Genomic DNA, 15,672 nt, shown 5'->3' on the forward strand with positions numbered 1-15,672 from the left:
GGCTAATCATACTAAAACATGCTAACAACCGGCTAATCATGCTAAAAAATGCTAGCAACATGTTAATCATACTAAAAATGCATACAACAGGCTAATAATGCTAAAAACATGCTAACAACAGGCTAATCATGCTAAAACATGCTAGCAACATGTTAATCATACTAAAAACATGCTTACAACAGGCTAATAATGCTAAAAACATTCTAACAACAGGCTAATCATACTAAAACATGCTAACAACCGGCTAATCATACTAAAACATGCTAACAACCGGCTAATAATGCTAAAACATGCTAGCAACATGTTAATCATTCTAAAAACATGCTTACAACAGGCTAATAATGCTAAAAACATTCTAACAACAGGCTAATCATACTAAAACATGCTAGCAACATGTTAATCATACTAAAAACATGCTTACAACAGGCTAATAATGCTAAAAACATGTTAATCATACTAAAAAACATGTTTACAACAGGCTAATAATGCTAAAAACATGTTAACAACCGGCTAATCATACTAAAACATGCTAACAACTGGCTAATCATGCGAAAACATGCTAGCAACATGTTAATCATACTAAACATGCTTACAACAGGCTAATAATGCTAACAACATGCTAATCATACTTAAAAACATGCTTACAACAGGCTAACCATGTTAAAAACCTGCTAACAACAGGTTAATCATGCTAGAAACATGCTAAAAACATGCTTAAAAACATCTATCTATCTAGACTTTCAAACGTCAAGCTTTTACACCTGCGTCTATATTTCAGACGAGGCATTATCAAGCCAATTTCAAAGTTTGTTCGCGAACTTTACTCGTCTAGTCGTCACTATTACAGTAAGACTATATTTTTTTCTTGCATATTTGTGTAGTCTATGCTGGCTTTCATATTATGATCCGTTTGTTATGTACAGAAACACACTCAGCATTTCTACAATCAAAATATGTAGTAGTGGCCATTATTACAATTAAACCCATACTGAAAATAAAAAAACTTCAAATAACATTACAAACCATTAAAACCATTAAAAATGGTTTCCTGTAGTGCGTTTTGGGACATGTTCCATTAGGATTTATTGATTTTAACAAGCCACCAATAGAAGATGACCAATTACCAGAAGAGATGCACATGGTCCAGTACAGTTTCCATTAAAACCAATACAATTCCCATTATAACCAGTAAAACCATTACACATTTTGTGACGGTGTCTATTGTTTTTTTCAGCAGGATCAGTATGTTCCTGAAATATATTGATTTCAGTATGTGCATGAGGTTTTGAGCTCTAATCCATGTCTTTTGCTTCTGTGATATCAAGAGGTCTGGTTTACAGGAAACAGAGACCCATTAGTGACATTAGCCATTATTATTCTGCCATTATGTCTTTCTGCTTATCATCAGCTCTTTCCTGTGAAGATCATTTAGGGTTTTTATGTTTGCAGATTTGAGATGCTTATCCGTAATATCTGCTGAATGTTATTGTTTAACTTTTTTTGTTTTACAATGTGATTGTATTTTTGTAAATGCACAGTTAGCTCTGTAAGAAGAGCCTCCTCTCCTCTGCAGCGTTTGTTTGTCAGTGTGAGTGCTCCGATTGTTTTGTGTCATTCGTGCCATGTGCAGAGAGATGCATTATACGCTGTATGATTCACGCTCGGAGAATAGAGGACTGTGGAGTGTTCAATTGTCTTCAGAGCAGCAGGAGAGCAGAAAAATCCCTCATCACGGGTGCAATGAAGCTGAAATGAGGAGATTGATTCTTCATTCAGGGTCACGGGATCAATTACTGCAGGATAAAACCACAAATCATTTCAGATAGTGCCGTGTTTGTGTTGGACGGGAAGAGACTATTTTTACACATCCGCAGTCATGCATTAGAGCAGTGGTTCCCAACCCTGGTCCTGGAGGCACCCCAACACTGCACGTTTTGCATGTCTCCTTAATCAAACACACCCGATTCAGATCATCAGCTCATTAGTAGAGACTCCAAGACCTGAAACTGGTGTGTCAGAGAAAGTAAACCTGCAAAATGTGCAGTGTTGGGGTGCCTCCAGGACCAGGGTTGGGAACCACTGCATTAGAGCACTAATATGGTTACTTATAGTTTAATTATTAATAGGAGTGAAAAAGCATTACATTTTCAGGACGGACCTGTTGTTGTCTAGTTGTCTGTCACACCTTTTCTGAAGAGTTCAGGTCATGCTGCTGTTTTCAGCTCTGCGCTCCGTGCTTGCAGCTGCTGTCAGTTAATTCAATTTCACAGATTAATTTGCAGCTTAATTGGGCTCGTTTATTGAATATCGTCAATTGTGATTTCCAATGCTATTATATTTACTGGAGTCACTGTCGCTATGGTTACAGGTGATGTGATATGGCTACTGTGAGCACACAAAAGGAACTTGACATCAGTTGATTCATTCATGCAGCAGCTAAACAGGACGCTCTGAGAGTCACGCCTGTTATTAAATGCACTTGTCATAATCTGTGTGGATGTAGCACTAGCATAGTTTACTAGTCTACTTACTATGTATATTTGAGTCCTTCTAGTTCATTACCTAGTGAAATTCAGCCCAGTTGCTGATATTTAATTTATCACTTTTTCTCTATTTTCAACCAGTTACCATTCAAAATAAGGTTTAATTTTTTTAACATTAGTTGATGCATTGGAAATCATAAACTAACAATGAATACAACTAATAATACAAGTTCTATGAATTAACATTAGTCAGTGTATTATGAAAAAAATTAAGTAACAATTAGCATTAATGTATTATAAAAAAAAATTCTCTGTAATTCAGTAAAACATTTTGTCAAATAAATTAATACTTTTATTCAGCAAGGATTAGGGTTGCAAAAAGGTGGAAAATATCCAGTAAATTTCGGAAACGTTCCAGAAATTTTGCAAACTTTCGGATTTTTGGGGAATATTCCAGGGATTTTTGGAAAGTTTCCGGAAATGTTTCACCCCTTTGCAACCCTAGCAAGGATATGTTAAATAGATCTAAATGGACAATAAAGGTATTTATAATGTTACAAAAGATTTCTATTTCAAATAAATGCTGTTCTTTTGAACTTTATATCCATCGAAGAATCCTGAACAAAATGCATCACAGTTTCCACAAAACTATGAAGCAGCACAACTGTAATAATAATCAGAAATGTTTCTTGATCTCAAAACCAGCATATTAGAATGCTTTCTGAAGGATCATGTGACACTGAGGAATGGAGTAATGATGCTGAAAATTCAGCTTTGATCACATTACATTTTACAATGTATTACAATCGGAAACCAGTTATTTTAAATTGTAATAATATTTCATAATATTACTGTTTTTACTGTATTTTTGATTAGCCTTGGTGAGCAGCATAAGAGATTTCTTATATTGGGTTACCCAAATTGGTCTTTCCTGAAGGAGACACCAGTGCAAGTCAGCAAATAGTGTTTATGTTGTAGGTCAGTTTTAGGCTGTATTTGTGTTGGAGCCACTTCGGGTATCCCGATGATGTCATAAAAACCTGCTTCGGCTGCTGATGTCATCTGAGTCCTGTTCTTCTGCCTTTCTGGATCATTTTACAAAAAATGCTTTGACACTGTTCTTTTGCTGCTCTGTAATTACGGTAACTAGCGTAGTCAGCTGGTCATTATCACAAAATAAATCATGAGGGTGATCCGCATCCAGGCGAGAGTTGAAGGCTGAATGCATTATTCCACTTGGACATAATGGACATAAAATATTGATTCACAATTTTGTGAGATGAAAGAGTGCAGAGAGATAGCAAACTAAGTAGGAAAACTGTTCAGACAATGATTAATTATGCAGTTTAGCATCACCATGGAAACATTTGTTCACAGAATGCTGAACGACCAATCAGAATCAAGAATTCCAGGAAACCCTTCAGGAAATGCAAATCTAGTTCTTTATTGTCATTCAAACGGTTGAAAAAACATTCTATTTACTGATTCTAAATAACAAGTTCAGAATTCTGAGGATTTTTGATGTCATTTTTCTTTGAGTGGGAGCTACTTTGTTTCCCGTATTGTGAATCTTACGCCGCTGTGTTGATGCAGGTTGACTCTGTAACAGGTGTGTCAGCAGCATTACTGAAATTACCCATCGACACGGAGCACTTATGTGCTGTTTAAAGTGCATTTGGGTCAGTTCAGGTTCACTGCTCGTACTGCATGTAAATGGCCTCTGTCTCTTTCTCTCTACTTTAGAGCTCTGAGTTTGTGTGTTTGGAGTTTGATGAGCAGAAGGTGAATCTGGTGCTGAAGAAGATGGCAGAACTTCAGGAGAGCATCGACAGCGTGGTGCACCGCAGCTAGAGCTCATCTGCCTCTTCATAGGTGTGTGTGTGTGAGAGAGAGAGAGAGAGAGAGAGAGTGAGGGAATGTGCTTGTTTTATATGCTGTATTGTCATAAAGTTATATTCATCATAAATAATCATTGTCAAACCCCAAACTTGGATATCTGTGAGTCTATTACTTTTTTAAATTCATGATTATTTCCTCATACAGGATTTCAGGTTCTGTATTCTGTGTTAGGTTGATGAAGCACTGGGCAACTTTGAGCAATTTTGCTGGGCAACTTTGGGAAATGTTGCCATCAACGGGCAACCAGGAGAGACAAAGAGCCCACGACTGATCTAAATTATCCAAATAAAAATTTGTTACCCATTCTCAATGGGAAAGTGCCCAAGCAACGTTGCTCGAAAAAAAGTTGCCTGGCAAAATTGCTCAAAAAGTTGCCCCGTGTATCATCAGCCTTAGTTTTATAGTTTATAGTTCATAGTTTATTTATATTCCTGAAGTACTAACGTTTGAGTATTAAAGGATTAGTTCACCCAAAAATGAAAATTTGCTGTAAATCTACTCACCCTCAGGCCATGCAAGATGTAGATGAGTTTATTTCTTCATGGGAACAGATTTGGTGGAATATAGCATTACATGACTTGCTCACCAATGGATCCTCTGCAGTGAATGGGTGCCGTCAGAATGAGAGTCTTGTGCATATTTCTCTCCTGATTCCGAAGAGACGACTTTTTCACTGAAGAAAGCAATATTATGGATTCCTTTGTTTCTTACAAACGTGCAGCTTTTATTGTGATGTTTTTATCAGCTGTTTGGGCGCTCATTATGACGGCACCCATTCACTGCAAGTGATGTAATGCTAAATTTTTCCAAATCTGCTCTGATGAAGAAACAAACTCATCTACATCTCGGTTAGCCTGAAGGTGAGGACATTTTCAGTAAATTTTCATTTTTTGGTGAACTATTCCTTTAAGTGAACACTTGTGCTTTTATGCTTTAACTATGTAATTATGAGAGAAACCCAAAAACCCCCCCCCCCCCATGTGAATCGAACTAATGATCTTGCTTTGCTAATGCCCTACCAGTTTTCAGTCCTTGTTTCAAGATTTATTTGCTGTGCTTTAAATCACTTCACAGGGTTAATGGCGCTTTTATGTAGTCACTAAGTAACTAAATTAATAACTAGATAAATGGTGAGCAGTGGCAGCGCAGGTGACTCAATGACCTGACGTGGACCTGGAAATCGTCTTAATTCATGTGAGTTAATGTTTATTATGTGTACTAAATGATTTAGTGTTCTAGGAACTGCAGAGATACTAATATCATAATCCACCTTTATCACTGCTGTGTTTTTGAGCAAAGGTCATCATTCTGAAAGTCAAAGTTATATTGAGAAGAGATAAGCCCACTGTTCCCATATGTTACAAAGCCTAGATGACATATTGTTCATGATAGGGTTAAAATTGGTGGCTTGTTATGACACAAATGTCATTTCTTTGTAGTATTTTAGATTTGATTTTGTTTTTAAAGATTAGATTTACCGTTATTTAACAAAACGACATGCACAAATGTATTTTTGTTATAATTAATTTTGTTTATTCATCATTTATTTTTAAAACTATAATTGTAATAAGAACAATAATGATAAATTATAAAATGATAAAAAAATAAAATGACTTTTATCTTTCATGTGATTTCCTCTTGAGGTGACAGGACAACATCCACTGACGTTTTGAGTTTATTTTTTTAACAGTTTTGGATGCTATTTTGCACCCCTTTGTGATTTATTTTTCTTTCCTGTATCATGTTTAGTCTATGTCTGTGTTTGGAAACTCGGTTACTAATGGATTTGGATGCCACCCATCCTGTTTAAATATTTAAAACGGGTTTACACCATCTACCCTTCAGGGGAACAGGTTGAGACGTGTCTCTTGTCTCGCAGGTGTGAATACATGGACATGAACCAGATGAGGATTGATGTGTGTTTATCGTAGACCAAACACATCAGTGTGCTTTTGTTCCTGCTGGAGCTCAAACAGATGGTCCCCTTTCTGTCTTTTACAGCAAATGTGTGGTTTAACCAGCTTAAAAGCTGGTGGATGTCCTGTTAATTATTCAGATGAGAAGACAATGGGTGTAACTGCGGCCTTTGAAAAGTATCATATGAGGTTACTAGTGATGATCGCTCCTGAAGCCTTCTGAACAGTCTGCATAAAGCTAATAAAGTTTGTGAATCTGTTGGTAATGGTCACAATCAAATAATGAGTCGTTTGTTCATTTTAGTAGCCTGATACTGACAGAACTAACTGTTAATGCTGGTGTCCTGGTGTTATTGTGCTGAATATAGAATGGAACAGAATAGAATATTGTTAGAAAAATATTTGATCTGAAAAAAATATATAATAGATTTTTTTTTTTTTTACATAAAATTGATCTCATTACTAAAAAAGAACAAAAAGAGTTTTAACAAAATATTTGTAGTGCAAATGAGTGCCACATGCAGTTTGCTGTCAGAATACTAATATTAAAAACAGCAGAGTGATTTTATTATGCCTTATTTGACTTAGTAGGAATAAATACTAAAAGGATCAATTCTTTAATAATGGAAAATACCAATAAATAAAAATACTACATAAGTGCAGTAATATTTATGGTGGCTACATCTGTATTCCATTGCTTTTAGGCAACAAACGCATTTAAAGGGGTCATATAATGCTGCTAAAAAGAACATTATTTGGTGTATTTGGTGTAATGAAATGTGTTTATGCGGTTTAAGGTTAAAAAACCATAAATTATTTTCCACATCCTGTACATTACTGTTTCTCCTCTATGCCCGGCCTTTCTGAAATGCGTCGATTTTTACAAAGCTCATCGGTCTGAAGAGCCAGGTGTGCTCTGATTGGCCAGCTATCCAGTGCTTTGTGATTGGCCGAATTCCTCAAGCGTGTGACGGAAATGTTACGCCCCTTACCATACTGTGATGCCTGCGGCAACCACATGTGACGACCCCGGGCTGGACTCCGCTTCGTCCACGGTGAAAGCCGATCCGGCGATCCACAGCGCGAAGTTGGAAGTATTTCCTCAGCGACCAGCACGGATCAGCTCCAGGCATGACGAAGCAGATATCGTCCTCTTTTGGAAGATCAAACAAAGTAATTTCGCTTTCACAACGAATCACACAGCGTCTTTACGACATTGCGGCGGAAACAACAAAACTACAGCGAGAATAAAACCAAAATAAGGTAGAAATGATTACATTTAAAAAAAATTGCTAATCAAATGTATTTTACATGATACGAATGTCGTTGTTTTTGATAGGTCTGTTGTTTACCTGCAACCACCCATATCTTTATTAGGGCAAATAAAAGATTTGTCTTTTTATTATTATTATTAGTTACAATAAAACAAATGAATGCGAATATCTATCTTTCTATCAAATCTGTAAAGGGATAGTTCACGAAAAAAAGGAAAATTGTAATTTTCTCAGGTCTCATGTCTGAATTAAAGACTTTTTGCATACTGTAGATCGTATCCATACAAGTACAATGACCATTGGATGTCTCCCAAAAATATAACACACTCTTAAAAATAAAGGTGCTTCACGATGCCATAGAAGAACGTTTTTTGTCTAAATGGTTCCATAAAGAACCTTTCTGTTTCACAAAAGGTTCTTTGTGTCAAAAGAAGGTTCTTCAGATTACAAAAAGGTAAGAAAGAAATGGTTCTTTAAAGAGCCTTTGACTGAATGGTTCTTTGTGGAACCAAAAATGGTTCTTCTATGGCATCGCTTCGAAGCACCTTTATTTTTAAGAGTGTAGGCTATATGTGCCATAATCCATCAGTCATGCAATAGTTACGTGGGAGAAGAAAACAACTGAATTTATGTCATTGAAAACCTTCTTTAATAAGATATGGTGCACATCATGAAATTGAGTTATGATGTATTTGAGAACTGTTCGATTTTAATTAGTGTCCAACAACCGGTGTCATGTTTGATCTGAGAGGATTTGCTGTAAATAGGCTATTGAATTTCAGTCTGTTACTTGCATAAAGCTTACAAAAATAGGCTAGCTGAAAATTCCTCGTAATGATAAGAGTATCAACATGTGTAGGCAAGTCAAAGATCTAATGTACAGTACACACACACACAACTTATTTGCTGTTTACAGTACAGTGTCTGTACAGAAGCATGAGCCTGTGCCTTCGGGATGTTGACTACACCTTTAAAATCACAGGTTTCATCAAGGGACTTGATGAAGCACAGTTTAAATACATATGAAGGAAAACCATATTTTATGGTTTATCATACATCAATTTTAGTTTTTTTGTTTTCTTCGCTTGTTGTTGCTTTACCAAGCAAGCTATAGTATTAACTCAGAATTCGGTCTAAACGATTCAGTGAGTGAGTGAGTAAGTGGTCTAAATGATTCAGCTGAAAGCAATTTACAGTGTTTTGCCTGTAATTTACAGGTTTTTCTTTTTCCATTCCGCATTAAATCCATACGGAATTCAGTTTGTTCCATTTTTTAGGATCTATTTTACTTAGCGGTAAACAGAAATTGCATTCACCTGAGGATGTAATAGCAACAGTAGGCCACTCAAGCAGTTTTTGTTAAGAGCATTACCAGGCGGTACGTTGCCAAAACATAAATACTGGCATTATTATGAATTGTGTTATAGACAGTGTTGGGATAACGCATTACAAGTATCGTGAGTTATGTAATCAGATTACTTTTTTCAAGTAACTAGTAAAGTGACACATTACTTAATAATTTCAAAAAAAAAATATCTGTTACTTTTTCAAATGAGTAACAACTTTGTTTCCCATTTAATGAATGCCAGCTTTCCTGTCCCCATGTTTAGAGAAATCATGAGTAAGGTGCAGAGGCATTAGGCCTGTCACGATAGCAACTTTTTGTTGTGCGATATATTGCCGCAGAAATAATTGCGATAAGTGATATTATTGTCATTTTAAAGACCATTTTATGCCACTGAATATATGGCATATATGCACAAAAGCACAGATCGCTAAACAAGACCACATCTGCAGATGAAACTTTGTTTGTAGAAGCATTTCTTTAATTTGAACTACACTCTTAAAAATAAAGGTGCTTCACGATGCCATAGTCTAAATGGTTCCATAAAGAACCTTTAACATTTAAAGAACCTTTCTGTTTCACAAAAGGTTCTTTATGGCGAAAGAAGATTCTTCAGATTATAAAAGTGTAAGAAAGAGATGGTTCTTTAAAGAAACTTTGACTGAATGGTTCTTTGTGGAACCAAAAATGGTTCTTCTATGGCATCGCTTGAAGAACCTTTTGAAGCACCTTTATTTTTAAGAGTGTATAGCACCTCATGACTACACCATGTTATGTACGAGAAGCTGCAAAAGACACAGGCGCAAGTGGATGTACAAAACATGGTGACATTCATTTTTAAGTAAATATAATGGGCGATATATTGGGTCACCAAAAATTATTGAGGTCATGTACATATATTGCATGATAAGTCGATATATTGATTATTGCGACAGGCCTGCACTGTCTGAACATGATGGGTATTGTAGTTCTAGACTAGATGTTTACATGCATTTACTCATCTCACCTGCAGAAAAACAGATTCGGTATTACTCAAAATGAATTAAAACAATGAAATGCAAACTTGCAGTATTTAAATATATTAAATAGCACAAATATCCTTTATGCATTTAAACCCTTTTTATTAACCAATTTATTGTTTAAAGAAGCCTTTGAAGAGTTTAATTGTTGACTTTCTGACAATAAAATCAGTGATAGCATCCTAAATGCATTGTCTGGATTGGACCGTGCTAATAAGCTTTCACTCAGTTACGAAAAGTGTTAAAGTAGGGCAATGATAGCATTGTGTCAGTGTGGTCAGATCTAAAGTGCAGTCATAAAATAGATTTGTTGTCCAACAGTGAAATGCTTTTGAAGGTTTCCTGCAGTCTGAAAGAGTTTAGTCTCCAACGCTACATCACAGACCACCTTCAACTGGTGCATATTGAAAGCACAATATGACAAGCTGATGTCAGATCTTTGAAACTGAATATCATGGGGCTGATTACAGAATCTGAGGTATATCATCTATTTGACATAAACCCATCCCTAAACTACCTATTTGATCAACACAAACTGAGATTACACATTTTAAATGGTCTCTTCCTGTCTTATTGGGTCAAAATAAACTGCAGTGTGGACCATAGCAGAGCTGTTTAGTCAAAGGTTTGACTATACGAGACTACGAAGAGTCTGACGTTGCACATCTGTAATTGGTGTCATGAGGAACACATGATGTTTATGAATGAATGAGAGAAGGAAGCACAACGTAGAATGGTGTGGAGTCTGAAACAGAGAGAAATCTTGGGTTCGATATATCAAACATTTGCTGATATGCAGCAGGTTCATCCCTTACTGTTCATGTACAGTTACAGGAGAAGAAACCCTGGACGCTTCACACCGGACTCACTCATGGATCTCACCCTAGACTTACCCTGCAGATGTCCTCGCTGTGAGTAACGGACCAGCCGTTACTTTAATGTTTCATTACTCTTCATGTTTTTAGCTGGTTCTTTCACACAGAAATAGTTCATCTAGACATTTAAATTATTTTTACTCACCCTAGAAGAGTTATTTTTCTTCTGAGCCTTATGAAATCATATTACAGCTTTGTGTGTAGCACAAAATGATGCACAAAGATATGATTTCACTTCAAGAGACATGCAAGCACCAGTTGTGCTTTTATGGTGTTTTATTGTATTAATTTTTGAGTATTAATATGTTAAAAACAACTAAATTTAATCAAAAAACTAATAATAAAAATATTATTTTGTGTTGCATGGAAAAAAATGCAGCATTTGAAATTATTAATGATAGAAGGTTAATTTTTGGATGAATTATTTAAGCTCTTTTTATTCATCTACTAAAACTGACATGCAAAGGTTGTTCATTGCACTTCATGGTGGAGGAATTATGTATCCGTTGTGGTTAGTTTCTGACTTTGCGTGAGCCCACTGCTGCTTTTTTGGGTTGAGGTATGTGCTACATAAACACTACAAGCCTTTAGCACTCTCATCTACTCAAAACCAATAGTTTTGACCCTTTTAAATGTGACCCACAACATTATGTGACATAATTTTCATTAATGTTAGAGTAATTTTTGATGCTTTTTTAAACTAAATATATGTAAAAAAAATTAAAAAAAATTTAAATTAAAAAGTGATTTATAATTTTTTTTTTTTTAAATAATGAAAAATGAGAAGAATTTGTGGCATGGAAAAAAATTTGTTTCAGTTTTTTTTTGTTAGAAAAGATAGATGATGATAAAAATTATTTTTGAATCCCCCAAAGAACCTTTCACCTTTTCTTATTGTAAAGAACATTTGAAAAATTGAAATTTTTTCCACTATAAAGAACATTTAGTGAAATGGTTCCACAGATGTTAAAGATTCTTAATGGAACCATAGATGCCATTATAATGAAGGTTCTCAAAAGGTGTTTTTGCAGTGATGCCATAGAAGAACCATATTTAGTTCTCAAAAGGACCTTTTTTAAGAGTACCATTATTTTCTTAGTGTGAAGAACATTTTAATAGTCTAAAGAACCACTATATCCACTATAAATAACCTTTTGTGGAATGGAAAAGGATTTTAAATGTTCTTCATGAAACCATCAATGCTAAAGAACCTTTATTTTTAAAAATGTAAATATCTTTATTTTGGTGTATGGTTGAGGTTTCAACACATTCTGTATGCCGATGGATCAAACACTCACAGCTCAAGTCCATACTAACTGGCTTTGACTAATGTAACTAACAGTTACTAACGTAACTTTCTCTACTTTCCAGGTCATTGTGGTTTGCCCATCCCACTTTCTCCACCACATTCTGTAGACTTTCACCTTTCCACACCTCTGTTCCCAGACTGTAACCCAACATATAAAAAATCTCTTTCTGTGTCTTCAGGTGGTGAGGGCATCTTCAAGATGAACAGCAACTGGAAGACCACCAAAGTGCTGGGATTGCTGATGTTAGCCAACTTCCTCATCTACATCGTGGTGGAAGTGTCCCGAAGCTACGGGCATGGCCGAGACATGTACAATGGAGGGAAACTGACACCCAAACATTTCTGGAAGAAGCCGGAGGTCAGTCTGGCATTCTGGAATCGTGTGCAGGAGCGTCTCGATGACATCTACTACCTGCCACTTGCAAATGGCAGCGAGGCCCCTCGAGAATTTCGGGGAATCCCACGTTGGCTGAATCGCACGAGTCCCTGCAAGCCGGACAGCAGGGTGACGACAGAGATTGAAGACTTTAAGTCCCTACCGCAGCGATTCCAGGACTTCTTGTTGTACATGGAATGTAGGTCGTACCCCTTGATAACGGACGCACCCAACGTGTGTTCTGAAACGCCGTACCTCTTGCTTGCAGTGAAGTCCATTGCGGCACATTTCGACCGACGGCAGGCCATCCGGGAATCATGGGGCCGCGCTGGGATCCTCGACGGCCGGCGCATTGTGATAGTGTTCCTACTTGGCAGCACGGCAGCGACAGACCACTTCCCGAACTTGTCGGACATGGTCAAGCACGAAGCGGCGTTGTACGGCGACGTCCTGCAGTGGGATTATCGAGACTCGTTCTTCAATCTCACCTTAAAGGAAGTCCTCTTTCTGGAGTGGTTTGGGACTCATTGCGCTTCTGCCAAGTATGTGTTCAAAGGCGACGATGACGTTTTCGTCAATACGCGGCATATGCTGGCTTACCTGGGCAACTTTTCTGTGTCCAAGACACGGGACCTTTTTGTTGGCGATGTGATCACCAATGCCGGACCACACCGGACCAAACACCTCAAGTATTACATCCCCGAGAGCGTGTTTCGAGGAGTGTACCCACCGTACGCCGGAGGCGGAGGCTACCTGTATTCTGGGAATCTGGGGCTGCGGTTAAGAACAATCTCGCGTCTGGTCACGTTGTACCCGATAGACGACGTCTACACTGGGATGTGTCTGAAGAGACTGGGACTAGTACCGGGGAAACACATGGGCTTTAAGACCTTTGACATTGAGGAGAAGCACAGAGAGAATCCTTGTGCTTACAAAAGGCTGATTCTGGTCCATCCCAGGAGCCCCCAGGACATGATAAAGATCTGGTCTTGGATTAATGACCCAAAAGCGAAATGTTACATCGCACATATACCGCAAGCGAAGGGCGCAAAGCGACGCAACAGAAGCCAATAGAACCCAATGCCCTGTTCTATTACTGACGTACAGCTAACAAAAATGTGTTCCAAGAACATTTTGCTAACATTCCCATTAAGTTATAAAAACATTATTTCTGAATGTTCTCAAAACATCCAGTTTTTAAAAGGTTTTATCCACCTTATTTTTCAACTTGGAAGTAAGCCGTTTTCTGTGAATGTACGAGACTTCCGGTTCATTAGCCGCGGTATGGAAATAACGAGAAAAATAGCAAAGTGCAGTAAATGGTAAAACTGTTTGCTCTACAAAACAGTAGTGCAAACAGTTTTTTAAAAAGATTTTAAAATACAATTGTTTTAATATAAGATTAATATTAAGATAATATAATAGTTTTTAAAATTAAGATAATACATTAAATTAATATGGTAAGAAACACAAGTTTGCAATATCAAGCAGCACAACGAGCTGTTTTGTACGGCTAAAAATAGCTGGAAGGGAATGACACCAGAAGCCAGACCCATAAAATTTACAAATGGCCGTGCCCGCTCTTACGGGAAAAGTGTGGATAAACATTTTTTTCTTGCTTACGCAATCGTTAAGGGAACATTCCATTGAATCAAATATCATAGGAATGTTACTTTTGAATGTTCTTTGAATGAGATCATCTTTCTGTGCTAACGTCTTGAGAACATTACTAAAGACCAGAGAACTTTGAACAAATGTTCTATGAATGTTACTGGAAGAACATTTTAGAGAACCTTGCTAGAACATTCTGAGAACATTCCCTGTTAGCTGGGACATATTTGCGCACCTTCTTTCACTTTGATGCGACGAATCACGATTATTTGCTCAAAATGAGTTATATATGGTGCACTATGAGGCATGTTGACATAAGAAATCAGGGTGCATTTTCATAACAGAAAGAGCGAGTCTGATGTGTTTGTGTATTTTTATGTTTTAATTTATGTTTGCATTCTTGTGTGGAAGACTATAGCTGAGCTCTTTGACTTCTCTTGCATTAAACCTCTATATTCTCAGGAAGCTGCTGTTTGATCGTTCTCCAACTGCACTATCAGCACAAGGATAATAATATATGTTTTATTACTTTGTATACTGTTTGTGCAAGTAAGCTGTGACCTTTGCACCATTGTTGTAGGGCAACATACTGTAGGACACTCACAACACACACAGTGAACTGAACGAGCCTCCAAAGTGCAAAGTCAAAATCCAAATCAATTACTGTATAAATCTTCATTAACTCATCATGGAAGATGAGCACAAAAGATTTCCATGTCATATTTCGTGTGATGTTCAGTCATTTGTTCAATATGAGTGCAAATTTGTGATTATGGATAGAATTAAATTGTCCTGAAAACACAGGAAATAGCCTTGACAAGTGAAACTTGTTTTTATCATTCCAGTTAAGCAGTGTTTTGTATATATAGCTAGTAATAAAGTTATGTCTACATTTGGGTGGGGAGCATTAATTTTGCTGCTATATTATTATCTCATTATATGATTCTTTATTACTGCATCATGATCAGCATTTCTCATTCTATCTTTAAAAGCATGCATAATTAGGTTAAGTATATACTACTCAGTATGTACTATGCACGCTATTTCATTATGTCACGACCAAAAACAGTCATAAGTAGCACGGGTGTATTTGTAGCAATAGCCAACAATACAGTGTATGGGTCAAAATGATCGATTTTTCTTTCATGCCAAAAATCTGTAGGATATTAAGTAAAGATCGTGATCCATGAAGATATTTTGTAAATTTCCTACCGTAAATATATCAAAACCTAATTTTTGATTAGTAATATGCATTGCTAAGAACTTCATTTGGATAACTTTAAAGGTTGATTTGATCAATATTTTGATTTTTTTTTTTTGCACCCTCAGATTCCAGATTTTCAAATAGTTGTATCTCTGACAAATATTGTCCTGTCATAACAAACCATGCATCAATGGAAAGCTTTCAAAAAATAAATTAAATAAAAAATGACCCATAGGCTATATGACTGGTTTAGTAGTCCAGGGTCACAAAGGGCCTAAATGCGCGGGGCCCTCTGTCGGATCAACAGCGAGTCACATGTCATATAAACCTCATTCATTCATGCGCAACAGGTAAACTTACC

At 36.7% G+C, this 15,672-nt stretch overlaps 2 protein-coding genes across 2 annotated transcripts in view; both read left to right on the plus strand.

Moving 5' to 3' along the window:
- The window catches only part of commd1 (copper metabolism (Murr1) domain containing 1), a 7,342-nt gene extending 2,455 nt beyond the window's left edge, over nt 1-4,887 (plus strand). Inside the window, exon 3 of the mRNA XM_016289931.1 lies at nt 4,227-4,887. Within this exon, the coding sequence (XP_016145417.1) occupies nt 4,227-4,334 (108 nt within the window). The 3' untranslated portion in view covers nt 4,335-4,887. The remainder of the gene's footprint in view (nt 1-4,226) is intronic.
- Nucleotides 4,888-10,729: 5,842 nt separating this feature from the next.
- On the plus strand, nt 10,730-13,570 carry LOC107598544 (N-acetyllactosaminide beta-1,3-N-acetylglucosaminyltransferase 2-like). The gene is made up of 2 exons (XM_016289917.1): nt 10,730-10,847; nt 12,300-13,570. Exons 1-2 carry the CDS (start codon nt 10,730-10,732, stop codon nt 13,568-13,570), a joined length of 1,389 nt encoding a protein of 462 aa, XP_016145403.1.
- The last annotated feature ends 2,102 nt before the right edge of the window (nt 13,571-15,672 follow it).

Source organism: Sinocyclocheilus grahami, unplaced genomic scaffold, assembly GCF_001515645.1.
Source record: "Sinocyclocheilus grahami isolate Dianchi unplaced genomic scaffold, SAMN03320097.WGS_v1.1 scaffold252.1, whole genome shotgun sequence".
NCBI classification, from domain to species: domain Eukaryota; kingdom Metazoa; phylum Chordata; class Actinopteri; order Cypriniformes; family Cyprinidae; genus Sinocyclocheilus; species Sinocyclocheilus grahami.

Excerpts from the sequence above, each read along its gene's own strand:
- LOC107598544 (XM_016289917.1), top strand. The coding sequence starts at position 10,730 with ATGCAGCAGGTTCATCCCTTACTGTTCATGTACAGTTACAGGAGAAGA. Across the intron at positions 10,848-12,299 it reads ACCCTGCAGATGTCCTCGCT|GTGGTGAGGGCATCTTCAAG; the intron begins GTGAGTAACGGA and ends CTGTGTCTTCAG.